Below are 15,802 nucleotides of genomic sequence, written 5' to 3'. Positions count from 1 at the left end.
AGGTTTGTTGAAATATTAAAAGGTCTAGTTTACAGATCAAGGAACATTGGGTGGAAGGAGGCAGATTATAATCCTCTAGAAAGGTATCTGTGATGTCTCTGTCCATACACAGGATTACACAATAGTGAAGAAGACCTTAGGTGACTGTGCGACTCCCGACAGCCATGAGTCAGAAGGGCGGAGCAGAAGGCAGGCCCCAATCACAGCCCCTCCCCCTCACTCACTGATGCATGAGAGGAACAATAAGAAGATTCTAGAACTCACCAACAAGATGATCGAGCTGCTGACCGGAGAGGTAGGACTGCAGGGACATTATAAATGACCGGTACTGGAGGATTCTGGGTAATAATGCTATCATTGTGTGTTGTCAGGTTCCTATAAGGTGTCGTTACACAGCCGTCTATTTCTCCATGGAGGAGTGGGAGTATCTGGAAGGACACAAGGATCTGTACGAGGAGGTCATGATGGAGAACGACCGGCCCCCGACATCACAGGGTAAGAGGAGACGTAATAGAATGATTGCAATGTAAGACAAACATCCAATACTGATATAAAAGTCTGTGAGGACATCTCATGTCCGTCTCAAAAAAGAAATCCATGATGTGTAATATAATTGTTTGTAGCGAAATCCACATCACAGAAATGTTTCACCAGACATCGAGTGGTTGATGCTTCAGTCATTGTGTCACGGGGGTGACAGAAATGGGGGGTGACTGGAATGGAGCCCCTGAGCTGGCCCTCAGACTAGCATACCCTATTATATCTCTTAACACAGACCTACGCTTGAAGGTAGCAAGGCCTGGGCCCCCAGCATCTCCCTATCTCCAGTCCTTGACCCTGATGATAAGACCCCCCACCACCACAACCCACCACCCAAGTTGACAGTGCCAGGACAGAAGTCAAAAACCCCACTGATAAATACTGACAGACGGGTAAAAACAAAACTCATGCACACCACTAACCAACACCACGGGACAACGAAAGGTGTACAGGGAGGGGTAACACGGAAAGGAGAAAGTAACAAAACAAGCTAAATTCACACACAGCAACACAACGGTCAGCAGCAGCAGCAGTAAGCACCTCCTCACAGCTCCAGGCCTAGCTCCAAAGTGAACTGAATAACCGGCACCCCCTGCAGGAAGCAGAGGTTATTTACCCATGCTGGAAGTGGTCATCAGAGCAATCACCTGGGCAGAGTTAATAAGCTGCTGCTAGCAAGGAAAACTTACATTAACCCTGTGACTGCCAAAAGAAAATATACATTTAAAAGGGAACCTGTCAGGTCTATTATGCACCCAGAACACGAGCAGTTCTGTACATATTGCTAATCCCTGCCTAACCGTCCCTGTATACACTAGCATAGATAAAGAGATCTATAGAAAAAGTATTTCTAAAGATCTTTTACCATATCCTAATGAGCGCGGGGACTAGTTCCCTGGGCTTTAGTTCCCTGGCCAGTCACCTCCATTAGCATGTTAGCACGCCCACAGGGGTGTACTAACATGCTAGTGAGGGCGACTGGCTGTGGAACTAACGCCCATGGGACTACTCCCCTCACTCATTAGCATATGGTAAAAGAACCTTCGAAATACTTTTTCTATAGATCCCTTTATCTATGTTAGTGTATACAGCAGGAGTGGGGAACCTTTTTTGTGCCGAGGGCCATTTGGATATTTGTAACATTATTCGGGGGCCGTATAAAATTAACTGATTTTTTTTTTATTTATTTTATTTTTTTTTATAACTGAAGTTTATTAACTTTTCATAACAAGCAGAGAATAACAGTCATGTCCTATAAACCTATGGGCTACAGTAGCTCATACACAACTATAATTCCCAACACCAGACAATAGTGGAATAAAGAATAATGGATAACGCAATACAAAAGAAGACATTGACACGCTAGGGTGGGGGATAAAATTATCACTTAGACATTAGCCCACTATATTTAGTCACACATTGAAATAACTCCCACTTAATGTGATGGCTGGAACGTCTTGTCTTTGGTGAGCCGTGCAATGTTAGGCGGTATTGATGATGTTACTACTGGCAAGTTTGTATCGGTCAGTCGAGCGGCGTCGACTCTTGGCGATGGAAAGCTTTGACAAGAACTGCTCGCAGCAATGAGTTGTTCCGAACACAGATGTAAATTTTAATGCATGTCTCCTCAAAGTGGGAAAATCATCATTGTTCACATAACGTTTCTAGAAGTCAAGCAATGGGAGGTTGTTGTACCTAGAGAAGACAAGCAATGGGAGGTTGTTGTACCTAGAGAAGTCAAGCAATGGGAGGTTGCTGTACCTAGAGAAGTCAAGCAATGGAAGGTTGTTGTACCTATAGAAGTCAAGCAATGGGAGGTTGTTGTACCTAGAGAAGTCAAGCAATGGGAGGTTGCTGTACCTAGAGAAGTCAAGCAATGGGAGGTTGTTGTACCTAGAGAAGTCAAGCAATGGGAGGTTGTTGTACCTAGAGAAGCCAAGCAATGGGAGGTTGTTGTACCTATAGAAGTCAAGCAATGGGAGGTTGTTGTACCCATAGAAGTCAAGCAATGGGAGGTTGTTGTACCCATAGAAGTCAAGCAATGGTAGGTTGCTGTACCTAGAGAAGTCAAGCAATGGGAGGTTGTTGTACCTAGAGAAGTCAAGCAATGGGAGGTTGCTGTACCTAGAGAAGTCAAGCAATGGGAGGTTGCTGTACCTAGAGAAGTCAAGCAATGGGAGGTTGTTGTACCCATAGAAGTCAATTAATGGGAGGTTGTTGTACCCATAGAAGTCAAGCAATGGTAGGTTGCTGTACCTAGAGAAGTCAAGCAATGGGAGGTTGTTGTACCTAGAGAAGTGAAGCAATGGAAGGTTGTTGTACCTCGAGAAGTCAAGCAATGGGAGGTTGTTGTACCTCGAGAAGTCAAGCAATGGGAGGTTGTTGTACCTAGAGAAGTCAAGCAATGGAAGGTTGTTGTACCCATAGAAGTCAAGCAATGGGAGGTTGCTGTACCTAGAGAAGTCAAGCAATGGGAGGTTGCTGTACCTAGAGAAGTCAAGCAATGGGAGGTTGTTGTACCCATAGAAGTCAATTAATGGGAGGTTGTTGTACCTCGAGAAGTCAAGCAATGGGAGGTTGTTGTACCTATAGAAGTCAAGCAATGGGAGGTTGTTGTACCTAGAGAAGTCAAGCAATGGGAGGTTGTTGTACCTAGAGAAGTCAAGCAATGGGAGGTTGTTGTACCTAGAGAAGTCAAGCAATGGGAGGTTGTTGTACCTAGAGAAGTCAAGCAATGGGAGGTTGTTGTACCTATAGAAGTCAAGCAATGGGAGGTTGCTGTACCTAGAGAAGTCAAGCAATGGAAGGTTGTTGTACCTAGAGAAGTCAAGCAATGGAAGGTTGTTGTACCCATAGAAGTCAAGCAATGGGAGGTTGCTGTACCTAGAGAAGTCAAGCAATGGGAGGTTGCTGTACCTAGAGAAGTCAAGCAATGGAAGGTTGTTGTACCCATAGAAGTCAAGCAATGGGAGGTTGTTGTACCTAGAGAAGTCAAGCAATGGGAGGTTGCTGTACCTAGAGAAGTCAAGCAATGGAAGGTTGTTGTACCTAGAGAAGTCAAGCAATGGAAGGTTGTTGTACCCATAGAAGTCAAGGAATGGGAGGTTGCTGTACCTAGAGAAGTCAAGCAATGGGAGTTTTCTGTACCCATAGAAGTCAAGCAATGGGAGGTTGTTGTACCTAGAGAAGTCAAGCAATGGGAGGTTGTTGTACCTAGAGAAGTCAAGCAATGGGAGGTTGTTGTACCTAGAGAAGTCAAGCAATGGGAGGTTGTTGTACCTAGAGAAGTCAAGCAATGGGAGGTTGTTGTACCTAGAGAAGTCAAGCAATGGGAGGTTGTTGTACCTAGAGTAGTCAAGCAATGGGAGGTTGTTGTACCTAGAGAAGTCAAGCAATGGGAGGTTGTTGTACCCATAGAAGTCAAGCAATGGGAGGTTGCTGTACCTAGAGAAGTCAAGCAATGGGAGGTTGTTGTACCCATAGAAGTCAAGCAATGGGAGGTTGTTGTACCTAGAGAAGTCAAGCAATGGGAGGTTGTTGTACCTAGAGAAGTCAAGCAATGGGAGGTTGTTGTACCTAGAGAAGTCAAGCAATGGGAGGTTGTTGTACCTAGAGTAGTCAAGCAATGGGAGGTTGTTGTACCTAGAGAAGTCAAGCAATGGGAGGTTGTTGTACCCATAGAAGTCAAGCAATGGGAGGTTGTTGTACCCATAGAAGTCAAGCAATGGGAGGTTGCTGTACCTCGCTTTCAGCTCATCGTCGTTCTGCAGTTGGATGATTTCGTGATGTAGGTATCTGGCACATCAGCTGGCTCCACAGTGAATGGTGTAGCAAAGATGTTTAATTCCATTTGTTTGCTTTTGACATCCTTGAATCTTTCATCAAATTCTTCAATTAGTTTTGCACATTCACCAGCATATTCAAGTCTTGTAGAAGGCTTTTGTCTTTCCAGAGTGGGGAAATGCACTGTATTATTCCTTTCAAGTTGCTCTTTCCATGCATTAGTTTAGCTTCCAATGATTTAATATTTGAAAGCCGAGAGCTGAGAAGCTGGTTGGGGCCTGCAGCTTAACGTTCAGCTCTGAGAGGTGCTTGGTAATGTCCACCATGAACGCTAGATCACACTGCCACTTGCTATCCCTGAGTTCACTGACAGGTTTCCCCTTCATCTCCATGAACTCCTTGACTTCTTCCAGCAGTTGGTAAAATCTCAAGATGATGTTCCCGCGACTCCGCCACCGAACTTCACAGTGATAGACAAGATCACCATACTCAGATTCAAGATCATTCAGTAATTTCTTAAACTGGCGACTATTCAGCGCTCTGCTGTTGATCAACTTTATGCATGACATTCCTGTTGACATCACATTGTTGAGCCGCAATGACTGTGCACACTTTCTTGGTGTATGATGCAGTGGCATATAATTAAATCACTAAGATCAAGACTAACGATTCATTTATTTCTTGACAAAAGCAATTAATCCTTTTTGTGAGCCAACCATGGCTGGAGCTTCATCTGTTGTAAGGCCAGTTAACTCTCCAAATGAGAGGTAAAGTTTTTTTCATTGATAAAACAAGTCTCTCAAATAAATCTTCCCCTCTTGTCCTGCCATAATTATTATTATTATTATTATTATTTATTATTGCGCCATCAATTCCATGGCGCTTTACATGTGAAAGGGGTATACATAATAGGCACAAGTACAATAATCATAAACCATACAAGGCACAGACTGGTACAGGACGATAGAGGTCCCTGCCCGTGAGGGCTCATAGTCTACAAGGGATGGGTGAGGATACAGTAGGTGAGGGTAGAGCTGATTGTGCGGCGCTATATCAGACTGAGGGTTATTGTAGGTTGTAGCCTTGTCGGAAAAGGTGGGTCTTCAGGTTCCTTTTGAAGCTTGTCAGGGTAGGCGAGAGTCTGATGTGTTGTGGCAGAGCATTCCTGAGTATGGGGAAGGCACGGGAGAAGTCTTGGATGTGATGGTGGGAAGAGGAGATGAGAGGGGAGTAGAGAAGGAGATCTTGTGAGGATCTGAGGTTGCGTGCAGGTAAGTACCGGGAGACTAGGTCACAGATGTATGGAGGAGACAGGTTGTGGATGGCTTTGTATGTCATGGTTAGTGTTTTGAACTGGAGTCGGGCAATGGGAAGCCAGGGAAGGGATTGGCAGAGGAGAGGTTGGGGAGTAGCGGGGGGACAGGTGGATTAGCCGGGCAGCATAGTTTAGAATAGATTGTAGGGTTGCAAGACTGTTAGAAGGGAGGCCACAGAGCAGGAGGTTGCAATAATCCAGGAGGGAGATAATAAGGGCATGCACTTGGAATTTTGCAGCTTCTTGGGAAAGGAATGTACAAATTTGGGAAATATTTTTGAGTTGGAGGCGGCAGGAGGTGAAGAGGGCTTGGATGTGTGGCTTGAAAGAGAAACCAGAGTCTAGAGTTACTCCCAGGCAGCGAGCGCGTGGCACTGGGGAAAGTGAGCAGCCATTGACATTGATGGATAGGTCTGGTGGAGGAGATAAGTGAGGAGGAGGAGGAGGAAAGACAATGAATTCTGTTTTGTCCATGTTCAGTTTTAGGAATCGAGCAAAGAAAAAGGATGAAATAGCAGACAGACATTGTGGGATTCTGGTTAGTAGGGAGATGTCCGGTCTAGAGAGGTAGATCTGCGTATCATCAGCGTAGAGATGATACTGAAAGCCGTGGTACTCTATGAGCTGTCCCAGGCCGAAGGTGTAAATGGAGAACACCAGGGGTCCAAGAACTGAACTTTGGGGAACTCCGACAGATAGGGGGCGAGATGAGGAGGTGGTGTGAGAGTGGGAGACGCTGAAAGTTCAGTTGATTAAGTAAAGCTCCTTGTACCACCCTCTGTGCTTCCAGTGACAGCAGTTCTTCTCGTGTGCCAAACTCTGCAGTGATCCCACGAATGAAAATGGCCAGTTGGGCAGTATTTGTTATATCCGTTGTCTCATCACAAGCCTTGTGCTAAGTCAGTAATCCGATCTGAAACGGTTCTTCGAGACAAATTAACATTCTAAAATAATGTCACTTTTTCTGGTGCTAATGTGACGCCCTGGCCGGGCCAGGTAGTCACAAATAGGGCACCACACTACACCGGTCCCCTAACAAGGTGACAGCAGCCAAACAATTAAACCCTAGTCACCCCCCTCAGTGCTTGATGGATACACCAGGTGGCGGAGCCAGGCGGTTGGACACACCCACCGAGATGTTCGGATGGCCTGGGGCGGGAAAAGTAGTCAGATGAGTTTAGGAGGTGAAGTAAAGTGGAAGCAGGCCTGTGTGTCAGGTCTGCAACTAACTGACAGGTGCCAGGGTTGGAGACCGGGCACCTTTGGCTAGGAGGCATACGGAGGCCTCAGTCTGCAGGAGCCGGGAAGACGGCTCGGTGGAACCGTGGTGGACCGGGACAGGGTAATGGCCCACCGGTACCAACCCGGGGAACCGAGTCGGAAACCGGAGCACAAAGGGGGGTACTCAGACCCTGAAGCTAGGTCCAGAAGCTACTGGAAGCTAGCTAATTAACTGATTGCGGCCAGGACTATAGGTCCTGTCCCACCCAAAGTCCCGACTGAAGACGACAGCCCAACGAGGGGGATAGAAAGCCACCGCCACGACAGAGAGATCCCACGAGCCAGCGTCTGCGGGCAAAGGGCTCCTTAGGCGACCACAAGCCGGGGAGCGGACTCCTGGCGCTGCAAGCGCAGGTAGTCCACCATCACACAAACGGTGCAGGAGAAAGGCAGAGGCCACCAACCGGGTGGGGGACCAGACTGCAGCCGGCTGCGGGCACCGACCACCATCACCTTGGTTTACCAGAGACTTGTGTGTGTTACATATTGTGAGTACATCAATTCCCTCTGGCCGCCCATCTCCCTGCACCGCCCAACGGGTCCTGGGGCCATCATCCCTGCCCACGGAGGGGTTAACAACTTACTGCGCAACATCTCCCCCGGGTGCCCCGTAACTGCAGCGGTGGTGTCCACCTTCACCACAACCCGTGGGTGGTGCCACGAACTCAAACACGGCTCCGGCCGTACACCTACGTCCCCCCCTAACCGCCAACACCTTTTAAATTGGAGTGACCATGGACCCCCGGGTCCGGAGACCCTCGAGCCACCCACTGAAGGTCCGGACCCGAGCGGCTCGGCTGCCGCCGGGCACGGGGCGGCACACTAACAGCTCTGCAGCGGGCACCATGCACTCTTTCACAAACTCTCCCTCGACATCAGGTGTCCGCTTCTGTGCAATTCGCTCGCTCACTACATCGCTTGTCTGAATAACGTTGCTTCTGTCACACCGAGGCCTATGAAAAGCCGACTGCTGCAATTCCAAACTCCACCCAAGAGCAGTGATCTTATCCCAGACGCATCTGGCCCTCCAATTCAATGAGGTTTGCATGTTTGGAGCTGTAATGGCCTCCAGATTGGCTTTTTTCATGGTAGCATAAAGCCCACATTCAAGTTCATTCACAACAATAAATAAACACACATGACTACAGAATAAATTGGCAAATGGCCGTGTTGTTTTATTAATGGTTACGTTAAAATACATAACTTTATAATAAATAAGATAATCCCTTCAAATAAATAATTATACCAAAATACCAAGAATTACTCCAAAATCCACATATACATAACATACCAAAAATCCACCCAATAAGAATTGGGTGATTTTTTCCCATCTAATAAAACAAACACGACAAAAACACGACTAACAAAAAAGAGGGAGGGCGGGTGGGTGATTCTTCTTGCTTCACAGATGATTCTGACACAGCTGACCAGAACAGCTGTTATTTATACAAAATTACTCCCGCTAAAAACCATCACTAACCAATCAGAATTTAAAATTTTAGGCGCGCAACAGGCTGAACAAAACCAGTTCCAGCCTGTCCGCGTTACCAGCTGTAAAGCCAACATTAACCCTTTAGGGTCAACCAAAATTAACAACCAAAACACCTACTACGATTCTAACAGAACTGAACAACCTAAAGCCTTAAAAACTACCCTAAGGCTATGTGTCCACAGTAAAAGGTCCCTGCGGATTTTTTTGCCTGAAAATCCGCAACTTTCGCGGCAAATCCGCACCCGCGGATTTACCGCGGATTTACCGCGGATTTTGATGCGGATTTTATTTTTTTTTTTTTCCCCATTCAAAACAGAAAATCCGCACCAAATCCGCACCAAACAATTGACATGCTGCAGTTTGTTCCGCATCAAAATCCGCGGCAAAATCCGCAGCGGAAAAATCCGCAGCATGGGCACAGCATTTCCAAAATGCCATTGAAATGGCTGGGGAGTAGCTGTGCTGCAGATTTTCGGCAAATCCGCGCTAAATCCGCGTCAAAATCCGCGTCAAATCCGCGATAAATCCTGTAGCGTGGGCACATAGCCTAAGAGGGGGGCTCATGCCACCATGTAATCTCCAGGTTTATATACCCTGGCGATTTTTCATTACTGCTAATGTTTCACCACACACCAGGCGCACAGGTTTGCCTTTGACTTCAACAAAAAAAGAATCATTTGTCCATTTATCTTGAAAAGCTCAACACTGCATCAACTTCTATTTTATTTTTAGTGGCCATTTCTATGATGTCACCCTAACAAACGTGAACAATCAAAAGTATAACATCAGCACATAGGATGGTACAAGGAGCCTGAGGTATATAGCACAGAGGATGGTATATAGCACATAGGATGGTACAAGGAGCCTGAGGTATATAGCACAGAGGATGGTACAAGGAGCCTGAGGTATATAGCACATAGGATGGTACAAGGAGCCTGAGGTATATAGCACAGAGGATGGTACAAGGAGCCTGAGGTATATAGCACAGAGGATGGTACAAGGAGCCTGAGGTATATAGCACATAGGATGGTACAAGGAGCCTGAGGTATATAGCACAGAGGATGGTATATAGCACATAGGATGGTACAAGGAGCCTGAGGTATATAGCACAGAGGGTGATACAAGGAGCCTGAGGTATATAGCACAGAGGGTGATACAAGGAGCCTGAGGTATATAGCACATAGGATGGTACAAGGAGCCTGAGGTATATAGCACATAGGATGGTACAAGGAGCCTGAGGTATATAGCACATAGGATGATACAAGGAGCCTGAGGTATATAGCACAGAGGATGGTACAAGGAGCCTGAGATATATAGCACATAGGATGGTACAAGGAGCCTGAGGTATATAGCACAGAGGATGGTACAAGGAGCCTGAGATATATAGCACATAGGATGGTACAAGGAGCCTGAGGTATATAGCACATAGGATGGTACAAGGAGCCTGAGGTATATAGCACATAGGATGATACAAGGAGCCTGAGGTATATAGCACAGAGGGTGATACAAGTAGCCTGAGGTATATAGCACAGAGGATGGTACACAGAGCCTGAGGTATATAGCACAGAGGGTGATACACGGAGCCTGAGGTATATAGCACAGAGGATGGTACAAGGAGCCTGAGGTATATAGCACATAGAATGGTACAAGGAGCCTGAGGTATATAGCACAGAGGATGGTACAAGGAGCCTGAGATATATAGCACAGAGGATGGTACAAGGAGCCTGAGGTATATAGCACAGAGGATGGTATATAGCACATAGGATGGTACAAGGAGCCTGAGGTATATAGCACAGAGGATGGTACAAGGAGCCTGAGGTATATAGCACATAGGATGGTACAAGGAGCCTGAGGTATATAGCACAGAGGATGGTACACAGAGCCTGAGGTATATAGCACATAGGATGATACAAGGAGCCTGAGGTATATAGCACAGAGGATGGTATATAGCACATAGGATGGTACAAGGAGCCTGAGGTATATAGCACAGAGGATGGTACAAGGAGCCTGAGGTATATAGCACATAGGATGGTACAAGGAGCCTGAGGTATATAGCACAGAGGATGGTATATAGCACATAGGATGGTACAAGGAGCCTGAGGTATATAGCACAGAGGGTGATACAAGGAGCCTGAGGTATATAGCACATAGGATGGTACAAGGAGCCTGAGGTATATAGCACAGAGGATGGTACAAGAGCCTGAGGTATATAGCACATAGGATGGTACAAGGAGCCTGAGGTATATAGCACATAGGATGGTACAAGGAGCCTGAGGTATATAGCACATAGGATGGTACAAGGAGCCTGAGGTATATAGCACATAGGATGGTACAAGGAGCCTGAGGTATATAGCACAGAGGATGGTACAAGGAGCCTGAGGTATATAGCACAGAGGATGGTACAAGGAGCCTGAGGTATATAGCACATAGGATGGTACAAGGAGCCTGAGGTATATAGCACATAGGATGGTACAAGGAGCCTGAGGTATATAGCACATAGGATGGTACAAGGAGCCTGAGGTATATAGCACATAGGATGGTACAAGGAGCCTGAGGTATATAGCACATAGGATGGTACAAGGAGCCTGAGGTATATAGCACAGAGGATGGTACAAGGAGCCTGAGGTATATAGCACAGAGGATGGTACAAGGAGCCTGAGGTATATAGCACATAGGATGGTACAAGGAGCCTGAGGTATATAGCACAGAGGATGGTACAAGGAGCCTGAGGTATATAGCACAGAGGATGGTACAAGGAGCCTGAGGTATATAGCACAGAGGATGGTACAAGGAGCCTGAGGTATATAGCACAGAGGATGGTATATAGCACATAGGATGGTACAAGGAGCCTGAGGTATATAGCACATAGGATGGTACAAGGAGCCTGAGGTATATAGCACATAGGATGGTACAAGGAGCCTGAGGTATATAGCACAGAGGATGGTACAAGGAGCCTGAGGTATATAACACAGAGGGTGGTACAAGGAGCCTGAGGTATATAGCACATAGGATGGTACAAGGAGCCTGAGGTATATAGCACATTGGATGATACAAGGAGCCTGAGGTATATAACACAGAGGGTGGTACAAGGAGCCTGAGGTATATAGCACATAGGATGGTACAAGGAGCCTGAGGTATATAGCACATAGGATGATACAAGGAGCCTGAGGTATATAGCACATAGGATGGTACAAGGAGCCTGAGGTATATAGCACAGAGGGTGGTACAAGGAGCCTGAGGTATATAGCACAGAGGATGGTACAAGGAGCCTGAGGTATATAGCACAGAGGATGGTACAAGGAGCCTGAGGTATATAGCACATAGGATGGTACAAGGAGCCTGAGGTATATAGCACATAGAATGGTACAAGGAGCCTGAGGTATATAGCACATAGGATGGTACAAGGAGCCTGAGGTATATAGCACATAGGATGGTACAAGGAGCCTGAGGTATATAGCACATTGGATGGTACAAGGAGCCTGAGGTATATAGCACAGAGGATGGTACAAGTAGCCTGAGGTATATAGCACAGAGGATGGTATATAGCACATAGGATGGTACAAGGAGCCTGAGGTATATAGCACATTGGATGGTACAAGGAGCCTGAGGTATATAGCACAGAGGATGGTACAAGGAGCCTGAGGTATATAGCACAGAGGATGGTACACAGAGCCTGAGGTATATAGCACATAGGATGATACAAAGAGCCTGAGGTATATAGCACAGAGGATGGTACAAGGAGCCTGAGGTATATAGCACATAGGATGATACAAGTGTCGCGGGCGGCGAGGCGCTGCGCTCGCTAACGCTCGGGTCCGGCGCTGCTGTTGCTCGGTGGCTCGAGCGGTGGGCCGGACCCGGGGACCTGAGCGGCACTCCTCGCCCGTGAGTGAAAAGGGAGGTTGGTTGTTTGGGGATTTAGTCCGTGACACCACCCATTTAGTCCGCTCCCCGGTGTATGGATGCCGGAGGAGCCCGCTTTGCCTGCAGGCGCTGGCCCTTGGGTCTCTAGCCGTTGGCAGTGGCTGTATACCCTCACCGTGCGGACGGTTGCCTTCTAACGGGCCTTTGGTTGTTAGGAAACCCCTGGGGTTCCTGTCACACTCGGATTTGACTGTTGACGGCGGCTCCAAGCCTAGTCTGGGTCCGATGGCCCTGCCTGTGTGTGCTAGCTTCACTTCGCTCCCCGGTCGGTACCGGCGGGCCACCGCCCGACCCCCGGTCCTACGGTTCCGCGTTGCTCCACCACTCCTGCAGACGGCCACCACCGTCTGCCAACCTTGCTGTCAGTGCCTGGGCCACAAACCCAGACACTCTCCACTTTACTCCTCTCACTTCAACCTCCTAAACTCAACTGCTCCTCACTCCTCCACTCCTCAACTCAACTCACTCCTTTTCCCGCCTCCAGGCCTATGAACTCCTCTGTGGGTGGGGCCAACTGCCTGGCTCCGCCCCAGTTTGTGTGGACATCAGACCCTGGAGGGAAGCAACAAGGGTTTTGTGTCTGGCTAATGTAACTGCCTAGGGGTGTGTGTGTGTGTGTGTTACCTGTGACGACCTGGCTAGACCAGGGCGCCACACAAGGAGCCTGAGATATATAGCACATAGGATGGTACAAGGAGCCTGAGGTATATAGCACATAGGATGGTACAAGGAGCCTGAGGTATATATAGCAAAGAGGGTGGTACACGGAGCCTGAGGTATTTAGCACATAGGGTGGTACACGGAGCCTGCGGTATATAGCACAGAGGGTGGTACACGGAGCCTGAGGTATATAGCACAGAGGGTGGTACACGGAGCCTGAGGTATATAGCACAGAGGATGGTAGACGGAGCCTGAGGTATTTAGCACATAGGGTGGTACACGGAGACTGAGGTATATAGCACAGAGGGTGGTACACGGAGCCTGCGGTATATAGCACAGAGGGTGGTACACGGAGCCTGAGGTATATAGCACAGAGGGTGGTACACGGAGCCTGAGGTATTTAGCACATAGGGTGGTACACGGAGCCTGCGGTATATAGCACAGAGGGTGGTACACGGAGCCTGAGGTATATAGCACAGAGGGTGGTACACGGAGCCTGAGGTATATAGCACAGAGGATGGTAGACGGAGCCTGAGGTATTTAGCACATAGGGTGGTAGACGGAGACTGAGGTATCTAGCACAGAGGGTGGTACACGGAGCCTGCGGTATATAGCACAGAGGGTGGTACACGGAGCCTGAGGTATATAGCACAGAGGGTGGTACACGGAGCCTGAGGTATATAGCACAGAGGATGGTAGACGGAGCCTGAGGTATTTAGCACAGAGGGTGGTACAAGGAGCCTGAGGTATATAGCACAGAGGATGGTACAAGGAGCCTGAGGTATATAGCACAGAGGATGGTACAAGGAGCCTGAGGTATATAGCAAAGAGGGTGGTACACGGAGCCTGAGGTATTTAGCACATAGGGTGGTAGACGGAGCCTGAGCAAAAACGAGCTGTATCCTGCAACACATCCAAAGATAAATATATATGTTCATATTTGATTTTAAAAATTACAGCTTTTATTTCCCCCATGGATATGTTGCTGCATACGTCTCCTTGCTGCCGACTTTCCTCATCTCCGCACCGCTGGGTATCTTTATCATTACACCAAACAGAGACACTGACCTTGGAGGTGGAAGCTCAGTGCCTGTGCCGGAGATTACACGCTGCAATGGCTGCCAAGAACAGAGGACCGTGGTGCATAAGCTCCTCCCCTTAATATGCTGGCACAAGCATGCGGAGGACATCCGGGGACCAAGCGCCCGTCGGGCATCGCGCGCATCGCAGAATTAAGGGGACCGCGGTATAAAAAAAAATTGGCAAATCGGGCCGGACGTTCCCCACCCCTGGTATACAGGGACGGTTAGGCAGGGATTAGCAATATGCACAGAACTTCTCGTGGTTTGGGGGACATATTGGACCTGACAGGTTCCCTTTACTGCGTAAGTCCTCAGATGATTAAAGAGACTCTGGGCCTGTCACTAACCCCACCAAGAAACGACCTTGACACATTGGAAGTTTATTCCAAAATGTAGGAAAGTAGATCTGGATATGGATCTTTATTACCAGGGATATACCAAAATAAAGCACAGCTTAAATAAATGCGATCGCAAAAGTACATTATAAGCCAATGCCCACACACACAGCATCCACGTTATCACGGACACCTGCCACGTCCTTTCATGTGATCTAGAAGTGCAGAAACCAATCAGAGGAGTTTCCCATGGATCGATTTGTGTGAATTTACACAATCTGAACCACTTCAAGCGGGGCCTGGTCATCCTTACTAGACGAAGAATTCAAAAACTATCCTCCTTGTAAGGTTTTCTTATGAAACAGTTTTATGAGTATGCCGGGAGATGTGACCGAGAAAAATCACTCAGAAAAAGGAAAACCGGTCTACAGCCAAAAGCAAACAATGGCGTCAGAACTGAACCATGAGGCCATGGAAGCAGGAGGTCCAGTCTGGACCAAGAGGCCATGGAAGCAGGAGGTCCAGTCTGACTCATGGTTCTTTCACATGGTGTTGGCGGCCATGTTTGCCGCTTACTAGAGAACACAGTTTCACGAGGATACACTATGTGAATAGGACAAGCCGGCAGAGGCAGCTGACATTTTTGTGCCGTCACTCTGCTCGTACACCTCGAAACATTGTTCAGGAGGAACAAGACAAAGAGATCAAGATTCTGACATGGCCCCAAATTCTTCCGATCTCAATACTATCGAGCATCTAAGGGATGCACCGCAAAAACAAGTCTGCTCCATGGTTGCCTTTCCTTACAAGAATCTGCGGCTAACGTCAAAATACGACAGGGCACCAGAGGTTCTATGGGGTCCGTGCATGGATGCATCAGAAGAGGGTTACTGAAAAACTATACAGTATACCGTCCCCTAATGGGTCCATGGATTCTGAGAGAGGATGGGGTCATTCTCTATGGCTAAATCCAATTAAGGTTCCTGTTCAGAGGGAGTCAGTCTCTCGTTAAATGTAAACAAATAATGTAGTTTCCATTGTTTCTGTTTTTTGGATCATTTTAACTTGACCCCAGGAGAGACTATCCAACACCTCAATAGCTTCCTTATTGGAGAGGGAATTTAGAGAACGTATTTTCCTTACTAAATACATTTAGTCTGACAGATCAGAGGACGGTCATCTTTCCACGATCCCTGTCTTGAAATGTAAAATTTCGGTTTCTGAAATTCAGGTTTTCTACAGCGGACAGCTTATCTAAATGTGTGATGTTTGCGCCTCGTCCACATGCAGCTCCAGGCCTGGGAGTCCCACGTGGTTCTGACTCTTATTAGCTTAATGTTTTATTTAAACAATGAAAAGAAGCACAATATTTTGATTAAGACCAAGATGA

At 47.4% G+C, this 15,802-nt stretch overlaps 2 protein-coding genes across 2 annotated transcripts in view; both read left to right on the top strand.

Annotated features, from left to right (window-relative positions):
- The window catches only part of LOC142316920 (gastrula zinc finger protein XlCGF66.1-like), a 29,223-nt gene extending 24,400 nt beyond the window's left edge, over positions 1 to 4,823 (top strand). Inside the window, exons 3-5 of the mRNA XM_075352698.1 lie at positions 113 to 295; positions 372 to 495; positions 4,737 to 4,823. Coding sequence (XP_075208813.1) covers positions 113 to 295; positions 372 to 495; positions 4,737 to 4,759 — 330 coding nt within the window. The 3' untranslated portion in view covers positions 4,760 to 4,823. The remainder of the gene's footprint in view (positions 1 to 112; positions 296 to 371; positions 496 to 4,736) is intronic.
- The window catches only part of LOC142316921 (uncharacterized), a 282,067-nt gene that overhangs the window by 84,158 nt on the left and 182,107 nt on the right, over positions 1 to 15,802 (top strand). The window lies entirely within an intron of this gene.

The sequence above is a fragment of the Anomaloglossus baeobatrachus genome, chromosome 6, assembly GCF_048569485.1.
Source record: "Anomaloglossus baeobatrachus isolate aAnoBae1 chromosome 6, aAnoBae1.hap1, whole genome shotgun sequence".
Taxonomy (NCBI): domain Eukaryota; kingdom Metazoa; phylum Chordata; class Amphibia; order Anura; family Aromobatidae; genus Anomaloglossus; species Anomaloglossus baeobatrachus.
This window is presented reverse-complemented; position numbering and strand designations above follow the sequence as displayed.